We start from the raw sequence: 15,980 nt of genomic DNA on the forward strand, positions 1-15,980 counted from the left end.
ACCCGCGTCCAGCCAATTACGTCCCCCACTCTCGACGAGTGTCGGACACTTTCTCACGGCAGCTTCCATTCGCGCATGCACGAGAACTTCAACACGCTCAGTGAGCCGCTCGAGCTGCTCTTCACCTCCGAGTGCTTGATTTTGACCGAGTATATGGAGACAATAATCCCGTTCATGTATAATACGGCTTTGACGTCTTGGTGTTGGTGCACCTCCCCAGCGCTCACTACCACTCCGAGATGCACGGTATCACGCTCAACAACGTTTGGAGCAAGGTCTTGGGCATTTTCGCCTACGGTCTGCTGGAGTTGATATTGTTTGGCGTGTTGGCCACCATCATCCGACGCAACAGCGGCATCCGGGCGCTGTACCAGTTGGCCTTCGTTCTCGAGACTCAGATGCCGCTAGTGCAAGCCAAATTCGCGCTCTGGGTGATGATGATGCTGGCCTTCCGAGTCACGCATTTCGGTAAGAAAGATTAGCAGGAATTTCGCACCATTTTCCATGTTTTCTTCGCTAACATCTCTGATGCTAAAGGGGTGGACTTCACCTTCAAGTTCTCGTGGAGGTAAGACAACGGCACCAATCGCAAATACTCATCAAGCCTCATCAATAGAGGGATGAGAAGCTCTTGCTCAGCTAAGATGAGACCAGGTCGGACAAGGAATTATCATGTCGCTGTATTCCGGGGGTACGACAAGGCTGGCAATGCACCCACGTAAGGGGTCCTGTTAGCTCTGATGGCCGATGACTTCGCCTCCGGGATCGTTCACTTCAATTTGCGGCGTCCTCGTCAAGCGACCAACACTACGACCAACACTCCACCAACTTCAACTTCAACTCAAATCATGGCTCCCGCTGCCCCGCCAGTCGCCACCACGAGCAACGGAGCCCCCTTACCTCCCTCTGGGCTCACCGCTTCGGCCACAGCTGGCCCGCGCGGCCCCATCGTGCTGCAGGACTTCGCTCTGCTGGACCACCTCGCGCACTTCGACCGGGAGCGGATCCCTGAGCGCGTCGTGCACGCCAAGGGCGCCGGCGCCTTCGGCTACTTCGAGGTCACGCACGAGACGGCCACCAAGTACTCGCGCGCCAAGCTGTTCTCCTCCGTGGGCAAGTGCACGCCCGTGGCCGTCCGCTTCTCGACCATCGGAGGGGAACTGGGCAGCGCCGACACGGTGCGAGACCCGCGCGGCTTCGCCATCAAGCTCTATACGGAGGAGGGCAACTGGGACCTCGTGGGCAACAACACGCCCATCTTCTTCATCCGCGACCCGATCCTCTTCCCGAGCTTCATCCACACGCAGAAGCGCCTGCCCAGCACGCACCTCAAGGATACCATGATGTGGGACTTCTTCTCGCTGCGTCCGGAGACGTTGCACCAGCAGACCTTCCTCTTCTCGGACCGCGGCATCCCGGACGGCTTCCGCCACATGAACGGCTACGGCAGCCACACGTACGTCAACGTGAACGCCCAGGGAGAGGTTACCTACGTCAAATATCACTTCAAGACGGACCAGGGCATCCGCAACCTGCCAGTGGACGAAGCTGCCGCTCTCGCGAGCTCCGACCCGGACTACGCCATCCGCGACCTGTACACCCCCATCGAGCGCTAGGACTTCCCCACCTGGACGCTACGATGACGCCCGAGCAAGCGGCCAAGGAGAGCGTGAACCCCTTCGACGTCACCAAGGTCTGGCCGCACAGCGCGTATCCGCTGCAGGAGCACCAAACCGACCGGTGCTGAACCGCAACCCGAAGAACTACTTTGCCGAGGTGGAGCAGCTCGCGTTCTCGCCGTCGCACATGGTGCCCGGTATTGAGCCCTCGCCCGACAAAATGCTGCAGGGACGACTGTTCTCGTACCCGGACACGCAGCGGCACCGACTCGGACCAAACTACCAGCAGATCCCAGTGAATAAACCCCTCAACGAGCTGCGGACCTACCAGCGCGACGGCTTCATGACGGTCGACGGCAACATGAACGACGCGCCCAACTACTTCCCTAACAGCGTCGGCGGACCTGTTGAAAGCCCCGCATTGCGCTACCACGCGTACCAAGGGGATCACTCGGTGGTGGACAAGTTCTCGACGGCGGACGACGACAACTTCTCCCAAGTGGGGACTTCTACCGTAAGACGCTGGACACCGCGGCACGTGAGCGGCTCACGGACAACATTGCCGGATCGCTGGTCAACGCGTCCAAACCAGTGCAAGCTCGCGCCATTGCCAACTTCTGCAAGGCGGACCCGGACTATGGACTGAGGGTTCAGGAGAAGCTGGGAGAACTTGAAAAAAAAACAAAGCTGTGCACCAGAAAGCCAAGGAACTCGCAACGGAGCCGCTGAACCCGCCCCGCAGAACCTTCAAGGCGGTTGCTGCGTTGGAAGGCAGCTGGATTTGAGCTCACTGAGGATTCTACTCCCGATGCTTAAATTATGCGTTTAAACCTTTTTTGACTTTACATGTTACTTTTGGCATTTCTAACTCTCACGTGACAATTTCGGTTGCAACGTTTTTACATGTTAAACTATAAAACGGTTAAAACGGATAAATGACTCCTCGCGAAAAGTTTTATCACAACCAATCACTGCTTCTTACTGACATAGAAGCAATGATTGGTTGTGGTAAAACTGACCAAAAGATGAACAACACCCCGCTTCCGCCTCCTCTTCAGGTAGCTCCTCCGTGCGAGCTGCTCAACTGTTCCCGGCCTGGCGCTCTCCAATACAACTACCGCTACGTCTGCAGAGCCCACTTCGATGAGCTGAGTTGTCCGTACAGCACCGCCAACGGTTTCTTCTCCACGCGGCCGCGAACGTCACCGCCAAGTCCACAGAAAGTGTTCGTTCCCGAACTGCAGCAAGCAAGGGGCGCGCGCCCATGGCCAAGAGTTCTACTGCAAGCGCCACAAGACGCACGTCATGGAGCTGACCGCGCACGTGGTGGGCCAAGCTCTGCCGGTTCGAGAACGCGTCAACGTCCATGGGAACTTGGTGCGTTTGTGCCAGGTCGGGCTCTGTAAGAAGAAAGGTCGAACAACGGTGGACGAGAAGTTTGTATGCAAGGACCACGCGCGGCTACTAAGGGAGAAGGACCAGTTCGTGGACCAGAGCCAAGCTGCATTCCTGGTTCGAAGGGACTACATCAGAGGAAAGTGTGCAAGCCACTTAGCGATGCCAGTATGCAACTACGTAGGGTGCGACCGAGACAAAGTGACGGCAAAGTACCGAGGCTTCTTCTGCGCCGGCCATTTGCCGGTGATCGACGACCTGCGGGGTAAGATAATGGCCGCCAAGAGCGACGGAGATTTCGAGGTACAGATCCCGCTGAGGTACAACGAAATCTTCCTGCGCAAGTTCCTGGACAAGGGCCATGTGCACTTCTACAACTCACTTGTGGCCAAGCATGGATATGTCGCACCCGTGGTGGGAATTGTGGGCGACCAACTTGTTGGAGTTGCGGGAGGACAGAAGACCGCTGAAAGATTGCTTAACTAGGCAAAACACATACAAATTCACCATCGGCGCATCTATCGATGTACGCGCCGCCAGCCTGGACGCCGCTCCCCTTCTGCTCGATGTTCAACTGCCCGTACGCAGGCGAGTTCCTCTTCAACGGGCGCAACGTGTGCGGCGCGCACCTGCAGCAGCTCTCGCAACCTCCAGCACCGCCAGCTCCACCCCTCCCACCGCCGGAAAGCCGCCCACAACTTCAGGCGGAGAAGAGCGACACGTGCGCCTTCCGTGGCTGCAAGAAGAGCGGCCTGTGCGCGCATGGCCGCGACTATTTCTGCCGGGAGCACTTCACGCGGCTGCTAGTGCTTGACGCACACGTGGCCGGCCAGAGGCTCCCGCCGCGCACGAGGGTCAACAACGGCGGACGCGTCGTGCAGCTCTGTCAAATCGGCCACTGCACGAGGAACGGCAACAGCTGTCGGGCGGCCTCAAAGTGTGCAAAGACCACTCGCTGCTGCTGCTCCACAAGGAGCGATTCGTGGACAAACGCAACGCTCAGGACTACGCGCTGCACTCCGCGGCGAGTCAGACGCGGGTCTGCAGCTATGTGGGCTGCTCCAGCACGAGCGTGGCGCAGAAATACCACGGCGTCTTCTGCGCGCAGCACCTGCCGGTCATCGGCGACATCCGCAACCGCATCATGATGGCCAAGTGCCACGGAGACGAAGCGATCCAGATCCCATTGCGGTACAACGAGATTTTCCTCCGGAAGTTCCTGGATGAGGGACACGTTGTGTACTATAATGAGCTGGTCGCTAGGCACGGATTCGTGTCACCCACAGTTCACGTGGGAAGTCGAGGGTTGCAGGGAATCTCACACGGCCCGCACATCCGGTGATGGTGCTTTTCCCACTGAAACAAAAATATCTCTGGCTTTCGGACGCTTGCGTGGTTGGTTGATCACCATGTCATATTCATAGGTTCATGTACTTTTATTTGCTATCATAACGTTATCTCGGATTCTAGTTACTGGTATCGGATGCCCATGCAAACTGAAAAGTGAAGTCAACACCTGCAATTTGACCAATGCACACATACGAAATCAAGTTTTCATGAGCTTTTCTTTCGAATATTTTGCTCAGCGCGTGCCAACGCACCGAAGTGAGCCACTCGACAAGCCAGCAGCATGACGACCCAGAGTGGAAATTTGGCCTGAACCAGAGGCATCTGCGTCTCGAGTACGAATCCGAGTTGATAAAGGGCACTGATACCGCAGTTTCGCCGTAGAACAACGGCTAGCGCGACGAAAGATCCCAGCTCCAGTAGCCCGTAGGCAAAAACTCCCAATAACTTGCCATACACGTTGCTCAGAGTGATGCCTTCCATCTCGGAATGATATTGTGCGGCAGGAATCATGAAAATGCCACAGCCATACATATGTACATCAGAGGAACAATAGTCTTCAGGTACTCGGTCAACACGAGGCACTCGGAAGTGAACAGCAATTCTAACGGCTCCCTGAGCGAATTTCCGTCCTGTTGCTTCGAATGGCGGGCACTTATTCGACGCAGAAAATCCTTCGCCATTGATGCTGGATGCACGGGGACTGCTCGGCGTATATCGCACCTACATGGTGTCGCTCTGTGCGTACAATGGTGAGTCGGTTGTTCGGGTGTATTTAGTTCGAGCCCCGTTGGGTCATCGGGAAAAATCTGCAAATTTTCAAGAAGAGCCTTCCCTCTATCTGATACGCGGTGAGGACAGGACGACATCACTTGAATAACACCGCGAATTGCATGTGGAGTCGTATGCTGAGCCCATGTTCGTACTTGTGTTGGAAGTTCTTGGCTAACATCACTCGAGCTGCAGTAGCGAGCGAAAATACGTCGAGTTCGTTGGTGTAAGCAGCGCAACTCGATGACGGTGCCGACCATGTCAACCGCCATGACTCCAAGTACAGTTGTGACAGACGAAGACACGCGGCCATGTACGCCGCATTGAAAAACTCGACATTGAAGATTACTTCTTCGGGCACACGGTCTTCCATATGCCACACATTGAAAGTTATGAGGTTCTTCATTGCGATTTTGACGAGCGACAGGAGCAAAACCACAGGCAGCTCCAGCACAGAGCCGCTAACATAGCGGAACGCTATTTCATACAGATCGTCATCAGGAGCTGCACGGCGAACATTTTTCCAAGCTGGTGAAGCTGAGCTGTACGTGAAGTTGCTATTAATAATCGAAATCTGTTGAACCCAATAGCGGCACCAAAAACGAGCACAAGTAGAACTGGTGTCGCGGGCATCAGCAGCAGGTGTAGGAATTGAATAGGAAAGAGCCAATTTGCAGCAATTCCCAACGCTACACCCGTATACACAATCCCAGCGCAGATAGAGCAAAGCACAAGCCTTGAATTCGAAAGAGAAGTCTCACCGAGAAAAAACGCTGCATGAATTGATGCCGACCACGTTATTACGCTCCCTTGAATGATAACACGAATCCAGAACCCGTAGTTAGCTCTCCAGCCTTCTGCAGGGTTTTGGAGGGGGACGCATTCTTGATACAACACCAGCAGAATGACTGGGGCAGGTGCTCACGCAACCGTTAAGAGCACTCGAGAAAAAAACGTCCGCTGAATCTGCTCTTCGAGGGCCAATGCGCGTTCAAGTGAGTATTTGCCGCCGTAGTGACTCACTTGGACGGAAAGCCACGAATCCATTAACGCTAACGCTACCTGTCTGAAGCAACTGTGCTTGCCGTGACTCGAATCCCGCGTGTCTGTTGGTTCAGGGAGTATTCGCTGCTGCGAAGACATTGCTCGAGTGGTTGTCGGAAGTTTTCTTTCTACTACTGAAGTAATTATAAATCTGAATCTGAGTCAGCAATGCACAAGGACCTATTGTTAACCCACTTCGACTATTATTCTTAGGAATTGGGTAAACCAGACTTCTATAAGATACAGAAGGAGAAACGACTTTTTCTTGATTCCTAGTGTAGGTCAGTAAGTTTTTTTAACTACTTCTCTGAAGTAAATACTTTTGAATCAATGGCAAACGATCAGGAATTGAGCCAGGAAAACTTAAAGGTAAAATCGACCCCTAATTGCGAGCATTTGACGTCATGAATGTTAGATCCAAACGAAAACGCACCACACAACGAATCACGTACCGAAGTGAACTACCCGAAATGCGAAAGTCGCCAATACCCAAATAGCGATTTTATCTTGAACCAGCAGCATCTGGGTCTCGTGCACAAATGCGAGTTGATGCAGAGCCGACAATCCGCAGCCATGGTGAAGAACTGCAACGTAAATTACGAAATAAATTATTTTTACCAGCGCCAGAGTAAGCACACCGTGTATGGATGCAAGTGCGTTATCCACCGTCACACCGTCGAGGTCCATGGGATACTGCGCGTTCGGGAGGCGGATGATTGTCAAAACCATGCAGCAGTAAAATACCGGAATTAACGATTCCAAGTACTCCGGCAGAATTTGGCATTCGGTACTGAAAACGGCTTCAAGCGTGCCACGTAAAACGAGCGATTCCTTGCTGTGAATGCTCCTTCGCGACCCAGCTCCTCTCGTTGAATTGCTAAAGCTGGCGTTGGCTTCTTCGAGTGGTTGAATCTATGCTGAGCGCTTTGACCGTCCAAAAGGATTAACCTTTGGTGTTATACTGCCGATTGCATTGAAACTTGTTGATGCGGTATCCGTGTGCCGCCTCACGGGCTTAACACGATATCCACTTCTAAAACCCGCAGATTTGTTGCACGGAGTGGCCGCTAGTGTATCCAGCAGCGTTTTTAGCGCGTCGGAAAGTTGGTACTGGAGAACCGAGCGTATTTTTACTCTTGCTTTCGTCTGAGTTCTGTACGTGTCCGTGTTGTCGCAGAGTGACCTGATCAATCCCAGCAAACTGTGCGAAGTAGTTTGTCCTAGCACTTCATCGAGTCGAGCGCGGATTTAACTTACGCGGCGGTAGAAATTGTACAGATGGATGACTCCTTGGCAAATATCAAACGTCGCCATCGTAACGAGCGTGACAGGAGACGTAGTTCTTTGCATGAATGTGGCCACGTAAAGAGAGTTGAAGAATTCCGCCGTGAAGATGACAGACTCGGGCATTAAGTCTTCTACGTGGGTGGTCCCAATCGACAATAAATACTTCATCATCATCTTGATACAAGGCAGAAACAGGATCACGGGGATTTCATAGCGCGTGTCGATCACAATAGTAAGCAGTGTCTGGTAGGCTCGATATACGATGACCATCAGGCCCTGAATGACAATAAAGGAGACATATTTTAACAGTTGAACCCTGTCTTTCGCCATGTCCTCGAAAAAGCGCCAACCCGCGGTTATCCGAAGCGAAACCAGCAGGATGAAGTAGAATACAGGAAGAGCTGTCACCAAAATGAAGGCAATAGGAAACCCCACTGCACATGAGATCCCCATCATCGTTACTGAAAACGTGACGCCAACGCAGCAAAAATTAAGTAAAAGCTGTCGTCTCGAGAAATTAATTCGGTCCACGAGAAATTGTGCGTGTATTGCTGCAGTGTGAGCGACGACGCCAGTCAAGAGAGCTACTCGGATCCAGAAGCCGTAGTTGGCAAGCGGGCCCTCGCTCGGTTTCTGCAGTGGAATCAATTCTTGTACGAGAACCACAAACGTAATAGGCAGCGGCGTACGATAAGGACTCGAGACAGCGAGGTAGTTCGAGCGTATTCCTCCAGCGCCAGCAGCCTCTCCAGTGAATACTTCCCCCCTCGATGGCTCACCTGCAACTTATACCATGCTTGAACCAGCTTCTTCGTCCAGTTGACGGCCCGATTGCACCAGGAAATGGACTGCACGGTAAGCCCCAGCGTCGGAGCAGTGTGAGTGGCCATTACGCCAAACGCGCTTGAAAGCGCTGTCGTGAGTGAGAGTAAAAATAGGGTCAATTTGCCATGAAAAGCATGATCGAGGGCGTACGAGATCGAAACACAGCCAACTATTATTATGATATACCTACTCAATACAACGCCCTACTCTCAGAGAAATACAGAAAGGGGATCATCGAAGTTGTAAGAAAAATGCTGACTCAAAATGTATTGTGCGTAATTCGTTGTTTTAGCAAATCACGGTGATTAGCCCATCATTGAGGTAGGAGGCTAACTCGTCGATTTAAGATAGAATAGCTGCTAAGACAACGAGTTAACGTTGAGTTATGTGCTCACTTTCGTTGAATGGCTGGAGTAAATCCGACAATACTACGGCCCTGACATTTTAATTCTAACTCGCTCGCTTTGTATGATTGCTTTCTAGTCGATGATTGACATGCGTTGGCGATCTATCGTACTAAACTACGTCTACAATATTGAAAAGCATCCCTGTTTTTATATCGAGGAGCTGCAAGCAGCTTTAAAGTCAGCGTTTCCTGCACTACAAAACATTTCTAGAAGAAATTTTCTACTGCTAATATATGCCGTGCTCTGAAATTCGAGCTTGGTTTAACGCGCAAGGCCACGACGAAGAGAGCGAAAGAAAACGTCCCCGCCGAAATCGGTGCTTACTATTATGCAAGGAGTTGGCGCCATTCTATCAGGGACCTTATCAGTTTGTTTTCTTGCAGCGACAACCGATTTATTCTTGCAGTGGCAGCCGCTCCGTTCTTGCACTGCGATGTGCTTGGTACTGGCAGTTGATTAGCTTAACTTTAACTTAGAGTTAGGCCACTTTCAATTTAGCAGAGCAGAGGCGAGGCCCCGACAGCACAGTGTACCAGCTGGAGGGATTGGAAGCAAAGTGTGCGCACGGCACTGGCTTTACATACAAAAACATGGGATCGCCCATGCATGGGGATCCGCCCGACAACGGCAAGCCACCGGACCCAGGGAAGCCCCGCCGAGATGACCAGGCGCTCGGCGACGCAGACTCGGAGGAGATGGATTCGATCGTCGCGGAAACGCCGCCTTCACAGGAAGAGGCTTACGAGCGGACAGAGGACGACGCTCCCAGTCAAGCGCGGGGCGAGAAGCCAGAACGACAAGAACCAGAGACCGGCAGCAGCGTAGATGCCCCAGGCTGTGTGGCCGAAGAACGAGAAAGCGGGACATCATCCCGAGTGGTCACCCATCGAGGGAGGTCTGAACGTCCAACCAGAAGAAATCTTCGACGCGTTAGTGAACGACATGAGAGCTTCACCGGAAGTAGCGCCGCCGGAAGCGTGGAAGTTGACCGTGGCTGATTTATTCGCAACGGTTTTCAAGACGGTTGAGGTGAAAACGGAGCGTATACCGCCTGGAAAGCAGCGCTACCCCAAGCTCAAAGGAGATGAAGCGTCCTGTATGCTCAAGGTATTCGAAGCGGTGTGTGTTACGGGTCAGGGATCCTACACCGAATGGACCACATACGCGACAGTGATCAGCCGAGATCTATACAATACAAGCTGGAACCTTACCACGATCTTGCAAAGCGTCCTCAGTAAGGTTCGGTGGGCAAGAGCGCCAGTGCTCAACCAGTGGGCGGCAAAGGTGAAGCAAGGGTCCGATCGCTCTTCAGCTCCAGCGACAAGCGAGGACCCCCAGGCATTCCCAGTGTTCATGTTTAATCCAGGCAAGTACTCAAGCAATGACATCGAACGCTTCAAGGGAATATGCACGCGAAGAGAACCCGGCAGGGCGCAGCACCAGCTGCGCGAGGGCTCCGATGATGAATGGAAAATCATTCAAGGTCTAGCAGAAGGCAGCATTGTCAGCAGGCGTCTGCCGGATTTCATCAGAAGTATTCTAGACTCTCAAGAGCGGCTGCGTCTGTACAGCACGATTCAAGCGCAGGTTGAAGGGGAGCTCATGTTTGTTTTGAACGGCTATACGGGCGTGCGCGTAAGCCGCCAGCACACACGTGCGCTCCAAGAAGACATTCTGCTCGCAGCCGAGCGGGCTAATGTGAATTTGACGGAGCTGCATGGGTTGCTAAGTCAAACCAAAACGATAAGCTTCAACAGAGTCAAGAAGTCAATCCATTTCTTCTTTTTTGATCGCGCGACAGCTGCGAGGCATGCACTGACACCAGTGCCGTTCAAAGGAAGAGTGTACCGCTTGATGAACGTACACGGGCCCGACCGCGGAACCCCGTGGGAGCGCCAGTTAGGACGCGCTGGTGTTAGTATGAGTCCGCCAACGGAATACGAAGTCCGTCTATAAAACATCACGCGCTTCATGGACATCGGACGACTGACAGCCTTTTTTAAAAAGCACAGTCAGGTCGAAATCGACTTCGAGGATCTGGATGCCTGCACGCCGAACTCTCGCACTTCTACATTGTGGAAAGTAACATTCAAATTAGCAGGATGCCCAGAATTCCAGCGGGGAATCCAACGAATCATTTGATTTGGGGCAAGCATTGTGATCAAGCACCCGGCTGTAGGTCGTCGCCTGTAGTGTCTACGTTGCGGGCAGCTAGGACACACTCTCGCGCGGTGCAACTACACGGACGACCAATTAAGAGGGCAAGGAGGACTGGTGGCTTGTGAAGAGTAGGTGATCAATCTCGTGGACCTAGCCAATCCGTACGGCAGCATGAAGGAAATGAAGGAGGCAGCAGCAAAACGTTTGCGCCTGCACCAGCAAGCGGAACGAGCAGAGGAAGAAGCCGTGAGTCCGACGGCGAATGGCCACGATGTGGAGCTCGGAAGACCGCAGCGAGATCTCGAACCGGCGTCCGATCAGGCAGGAGAGCCGAAAGGAGATCACCACCGAGAAGAAGCCAGCCAGCAACAGCAGGCACCTACGCCCAAGCCTCAACCCAAATGGGTAACAGTCAAGCTGAAAGAAGGACGGACCTTGTTCGCCCACAAGGCAGCCCTGGACCAGAAAATAAGGCCAGCGCACTCGCGATATGACGTCCTAGCTGAGGACGAAGATGAGGAAGATGACGAGGAGGATAGGAACGCTGGAATCGAGCCACCGGCAGATCAACACCAGGAAATCATCGATATCTCATCGGGATCGTCGCAAGAAACCCCAAAAGAGCGTCTCTATAAGGATCTTACCAAAGATGAAAAGAGCCTGTTGCACATAGTGAGACGCACGCCGCCGGCGGTGCCGACAGCCCCGCAACTAGTGGCTTTAAAACAGCGTGAACGCCAGGAGCTACTAACTGTGGTGGAACCGCTGCTACCAAAGCAACTCCTCAACATTCCATGGGATGCGGTGGTCCCCACCACGATTGACAACGTTGAAGTGGTCGAACGGCTACTGCATATACGTGAGGTGACGACACCATCGACGGGCAATTGCATGGCGATCGCTATCGTGCAAGCAGTAGCCAACCACGATCTCGCCGCTCATGACGACGTTCTGACTAAGGCAACCACCTCAATCAAGCGAGGCATCAAACACGCAGGACAGCTTCATATGAGTGACCAGTTCGATCACTACGCAAGGACATTGACATTAGTGAATGTGCAGCGAGGGTGGGAAAACATGCCGCCAGGTGATTCCAAGAAGCAGTTTAAGTGGTACTTGGAGGAGTACGCTGGAAGTGCTTCTGACAGAGACACCATGGTTGAAGGGTTCAACTGGGGTGGCAGTGACCTGATGGCGATGGCAGTAAACTTTCTCAAACGATCAATCTATGTATTCGCGCACAACACGCAAGGTGACCAAGCGTGGAACTGCGTGATGTATAGACCAAGCTCGCGGACGCGATTCAAAAAGGTCTCCGAAACCGGTCAACAGGTTATGCTGACAGTCCAGGATTGCGTCCAACGTATTCGGGAGGACAAGCTGAAAGCACACGCAGCACCACTAGTCCTACGATTTTGGGGGCGTCACTACTCGGCGTTCGTGCACGTACAGCCACAAGGCACAGATGTAGGGAAGCGGGAGGGGACGAAGACGGAAGATTTTGAAATGGAGGATACAGAGAGGATTCCCGGTCGCGAGGACGGGTCGTCGCGATCGCAAGCCGAAGCCACAGCGGAGCCATGGAATCCGGACGAATGGGGTGGCTCGCTAGATGAACTGCACCACCGGCTGCAAGGCATGACGATACCACACGAGCTCAAGTGTGAAATTCAACATATTTACGGGTAGCAGAGGCAGATCGATACCATGAACTCTTGGGATTCCTAGTCAATACCGTCTCGAAACTTTCAGTATAAGAGCAAAACCGTCTCCTGAGCGCCGCCCTGGAGGACGAAGCGAGCCCAACCGTTCGGGAATTCCTTCAGCGGCACCAAGTGCCTTTAGTAGCGTTGAAGCAATGGCAAACCCATGTGCGGGAGATCAAGGAAGGAGCGCTGGACCGAGAACGAGATCAGATACAGGACCATAGTGAGAAATCAACAGGTAGCGCCACGGATCCTCATGACGAGGCCTACGTCCCATCCGGTGACAGGGTCAGCAGCAAACCAAGCCGGCGGAAACCGTACAGGCAGCAGCAGAAGAAGCTGAGGCACAGATCCAAGAAGATAATGCAAAAGAGGGATCACCGTTCTGCTCTCGCTGTGACAAACAAACTCGGCGCATTGTACAGTGCCAAACCTACCGCAGTCGGGCGGAAAAAAAGAAAGCGTGAAGTGACAGAACCCGTTTAATTGTCAGCGCCAGTCGTCGCGAGACCGGACTGGGAACACCACTGGAAATTCTTGGCTCCGGAGTGGGCGGAAGGAGCACAGACGCCGTTCCCGTTGGCCACGAGCAACAACGATAAGTGGCAACGAGCAGCCGAACTGGAACCACGACGACTGATCCGACTTGTTGCACGGTTTCCGTTTGCAACCGACGTGCTGCAAGCTGTGAGTGATGATGTTCTAATAGCATGGACTACGGCCTGGCGGAAAGATTGTATGTTAGCGGGTTTAATCCAGTATCGTGGTCGGACTACCGACAAGTCGATCCACACATGGCTTGATGATTGGACTAAGCGGCTAGCGGAACCACCTACAAAGGAAAAGCGTGCCCCGCCGTTTGACAACTGCGATGACTGGAAGCGAATGCGTTCGCGAGCGTACGGTGATGACTCGCTACTCCAGCAATGCGATTTCGGCCATACACTCAAGCTCGCTCAACATATCTTGTGCGCCATTATCTACGATCCCGAAATTCGCGCGATCACTGGTACGGAAGATGACGTGGAGAACGGCGTACCAACTCAAGTACGGCGTCACCTTACGGCCCTGGACAAGATCGAGAGTTACAAAGCTGCGTATTATGCGGCAGACCGGCAAATCAACTGGGCAGCTGTGGAGAGCTGCTTCACCTCGACATTCGAGAGGGAGGAGCTGCAGCTAGCTCTCCAGAATTAAGTTCTCCTTCAGCGCAGTCACAGAGGGTTTGGTGCCCATGGACACTGTACCCTCGGATGCCTTCGGACGGCACTTCCGCCTACAGGAGGCATTTGGTGACAGTAAACGGATCGCTATTACGCTTTGGTTTTTCGAAAGAATTCGTAGATATGTTACGACGACTGCATGATGGGACTACAGCTCGCTTTCTGGTAAATGGGGAACTCTCGCAGCCGACAGAGGTGCTATCAGGCAGTCGCCAAGGCTGTTCACTGGCGCCTTTGCTTTTCTTGATCGCGGCAGAGGTGTTGGCGCTAGCTATCTCACAGGACTCACAGTTGCAGGGGATCAACGTACCGGGCAAACCGGATGCTGAGCACCGCTTCTCGGCCTTTGTGGACGACTCGACGGTGTTCCTTCAAGAAGCCAAGCAGCTCCCGTGGGTGATGGATATAATTCGGCGCTTTGGAGCACTGTCGGGCCTAAGTGTCCAGCCCACGAAAAGCAAGTTAATGTTTCTGAATACGGCGGTGGAGATGAATGAGCTATATGGAATACCGGTACTCGGGCATGGAGAAACTACTCGTTACTTAGGTTACGAAGTAGGAACTCAGGAGCTATCGGGTCACAACTGGGCCCACCGGATCCGCAATATCAAACGAAGATTAGCAACGGCGGCGCAGATGGCTACGAGTGTATATCACCGGGTAACCATCCTCAATGTGATCATGCTACCAGCAATATTGTTCACGGCCGCAGCGTTCGATATACCACCGTGGGCAGGCAAGGAACTTCGACACCTGCAGAAGCAATTCCTGTGGCGCCATTCGATAGAAACGGAAGCAAGCAGGCATAAGGTCAATCCTGGACTTCTGTACACTCCACGAGGCGCCGGAGGCGTGGGGCTCGTATCGATTGAGGTGGCCGTAAAATCTCAAAAAATGAAACATGCGATGCTCTGGCTAATGCAGCAAGAGGATACGTATTCCGCAGCATGGCGAGCATGGACATTCAGGGGTGGGGAGGCCGACAGTGATAATACAATAACCCTTACGGAAACCGGGCGACGACATCCGAAGACACCTTGCAAAAGGATGCAAGAGCTGCTAGGCGGGTGGCTTCAACCCACACAGGAAGAGAAGGAGACTTTACTAAGGCAAGGTACACGGGACCTGGCCCGGTTAGCCGACCAGGCCATTTGTTGGAGGGACGATAATACACTGCAGATCAGGCTTTACGAGGAACTTCCTCGTTGGCAACGGGAGTGGTCGACTGAAGCTAAGACATTCTGGCCCACATACCTGTATCGGTCCTTCTCCTCCAGCAGCACGGCGTGGGCCTTGCAGACGAGCATCTTGCCGTGTGGGAGCAGCCCCTGCCTCTGGCAGGGCCCCACTTGGCACAGCCGCACGCTCTGCTTGCGGGAGTGACGGTAGCGTACAGGTTGAAGTTGCCCTTCAACATGAGTGGAGCAGTAACCCATGGATTCGAGAAGCAAACGGGGGCATGCTGACAGCCAAGAAATATAACCGGACCCGCGTTTGCACGCTACAGGAGTTGCACATTCAGCGAATAGGACTGGCGGCGTATACGCTCCGGATTTCATTGACGTCGGACGCAACAACGCATCATACGGCTCCGAAATTGTGTCGGTGGGCATTGGCTATTATAGCAGGGTCCCCACCGATAGATATCGCAGAGGAACTGCAGGTGCGGTCAACGGTGGAGCTTCGGCAACCACCGAATCTGCACTATCATTACCATTGGAAAGTCCTAGACACTAAACTCGTCGAACGGGTCCCAGAAGGAACCGACGGCACCGACGGAGGATATTTTATCCTAAAACCAGAACCGAACGGCGTTCACTGGGCTATCCAACAAGCGTATACCCCAACACCCAAGATGGCCGACGAATACGATGAATTAGCAGCGGGTAGAAGAGGGTTGGTGTTTCAAGCTCACCCCTTGTTCCACCGCTTCCCTTGGAAACTGTGTCAAACTGCAATGTCTTGTCTGCAATCAAGAAACTACCATTCAAAGCGTTCAAGCAAGAACTAGGACGCGAGCTACGGTCTGTGGTCGCACGCTTGGAAACAACTGTAGCGGCGGATCCATGGCAGCGCGGAGCTATGCAACAAACACCGAAGCAACTGTGGGCTCACAAGAATTCGATTACGGAATATCAAGTATGGGTAAGTTACAGAGCGGCAACGAAGCAACTCAATCTCTTCTTCGACGGCCGT

At 53.2% G+C, this 15,980-nt stretch overlaps 7 protein-coding genes across 7 annotated transcripts; 4 read left to right on the forward strand and 3 right to left on the reverse strand.

The window, feature by feature from the left end:
- Positions 1-239: 239 nt before the first annotated feature.
- PHYSODRAFT_261266 (hypothetical protein) lies at positions 240-2,265 on the forward strand (the record flags this gene model as incomplete). Its single annotated transcript, XM_009528951.1, has 4 exons — positions 240-468; positions 736-1,594; positions 1,617-2,133; positions 2,212-2,265. 4 exons carry the CDS (start codon positions 240-242, stop codon positions 2,263-2,265), a joined length of 1,659 nt encoding a protein of 552 aa, XP_009527246.1.
- Positions 2,266-2,614: 349 nt separating this feature from the next.
- PHYSODRAFT_300959 (hypothetical protein) lies at positions 2,615-4,356 on the forward strand (the record flags this gene model as incomplete). The annotated part of the gene is given in 4 exon segments (XM_009528952.1): positions 2,615-2,844; positions 2,864-3,428; positions 3,460-3,768; positions 3,850-4,356. 4 exon segments carry the CDS (start codon positions 2,615-2,617, stop codon positions 4,354-4,356), a joined length of 1,611 nt encoding a protein of 536 aa, XP_009527247.1.
- Positions 4,357-4,568: 212 nt separating this feature from the next.
- Positions 4,569-4,895, reverse strand: PHYSODRAFT_300960 (hypothetical protein; the record flags this gene model as incomplete). Its single annotated transcript, XM_009528953.1, has 1 exon — positions 4,569-4,895. One exon carries the CDS (start codon positions 4,893-4,895, stop codon positions 4,569-4,571), a length of 327 nt encoding a protein of 108 aa, XP_009527248.1.
- Positions 4,896-5,229: 334 nt separating this feature from the next.
- On the reverse strand, positions 5,230-5,538 carry PHYSODRAFT_300961 (hypothetical protein; the record flags this gene model as incomplete). The annotated part of the gene is made up of 1 exon (XM_009528954.1): positions 5,230-5,538. The coding sequence occupies one exon, from the start codon at positions 5,536-5,538 to the stop codon at positions 5,230-5,232; it is 309 nt and encodes a 102-aa protein (XP_009527249.1).
- Positions 5,539-7,424: 1,886 nt separating this feature from the next.
- On the reverse strand, positions 7,425-7,631 carry PHYSODRAFT_503681 (hypothetical protein; the record flags this gene model as incomplete). Its single annotated transcript, XM_009528955.1, has 1 exon — positions 7,425-7,631. The coding sequence occupies one exon, from the start codon at positions 7,629-7,631 to the stop codon at positions 7,425-7,427; it is 207 nt and encodes a 68-aa protein (XP_009527250.1).
- A 3,404-nt stretch (positions 7,632-11,035) lies between these two features.
- PHYSODRAFT_504681 (hypothetical protein) lies at positions 11,036-13,758 on the forward strand (the record flags this gene model as incomplete). Its single annotated transcript, XM_009528956.1, has 3 exons — positions 11,036-12,540; positions 12,633-13,024; positions 13,061-13,758. 3 exons carry the CDS (start codon positions 11,036-11,038, stop codon positions 13,756-13,758), a joined length of 2,595 nt encoding a protein of 864 aa, XP_009527251.1.
- A 1,443-nt stretch (positions 13,759-15,201) lies between these two features.
- PHYSODRAFT_420838 (hypothetical protein) lies at positions 15,202-15,420 on the forward strand (the record flags this gene model as incomplete). The annotated part of the gene is made up of 1 exon (XM_009528957.1): positions 15,202-15,420. A coding segment is annotated over one exon (219 nt), but the record flags the coding sequence as incomplete, so codon positions are not given.
- Between the last annotated feature and the right edge of the window lie 560 nt (positions 15,421-15,980).

This window comes from Phytophthora sojae, assembly GCF_000149755.1.
Source record: "Phytophthora sojae unplaced genomic scaffold PHYSOscaffold_4, whole genome shotgun sequence".
Taxonomy (NCBI): Eukaryota; Oomycota; class Peronosporomycetes; order Peronosporales; family Peronosporaceae; genus Phytophthora; species Phytophthora sojae.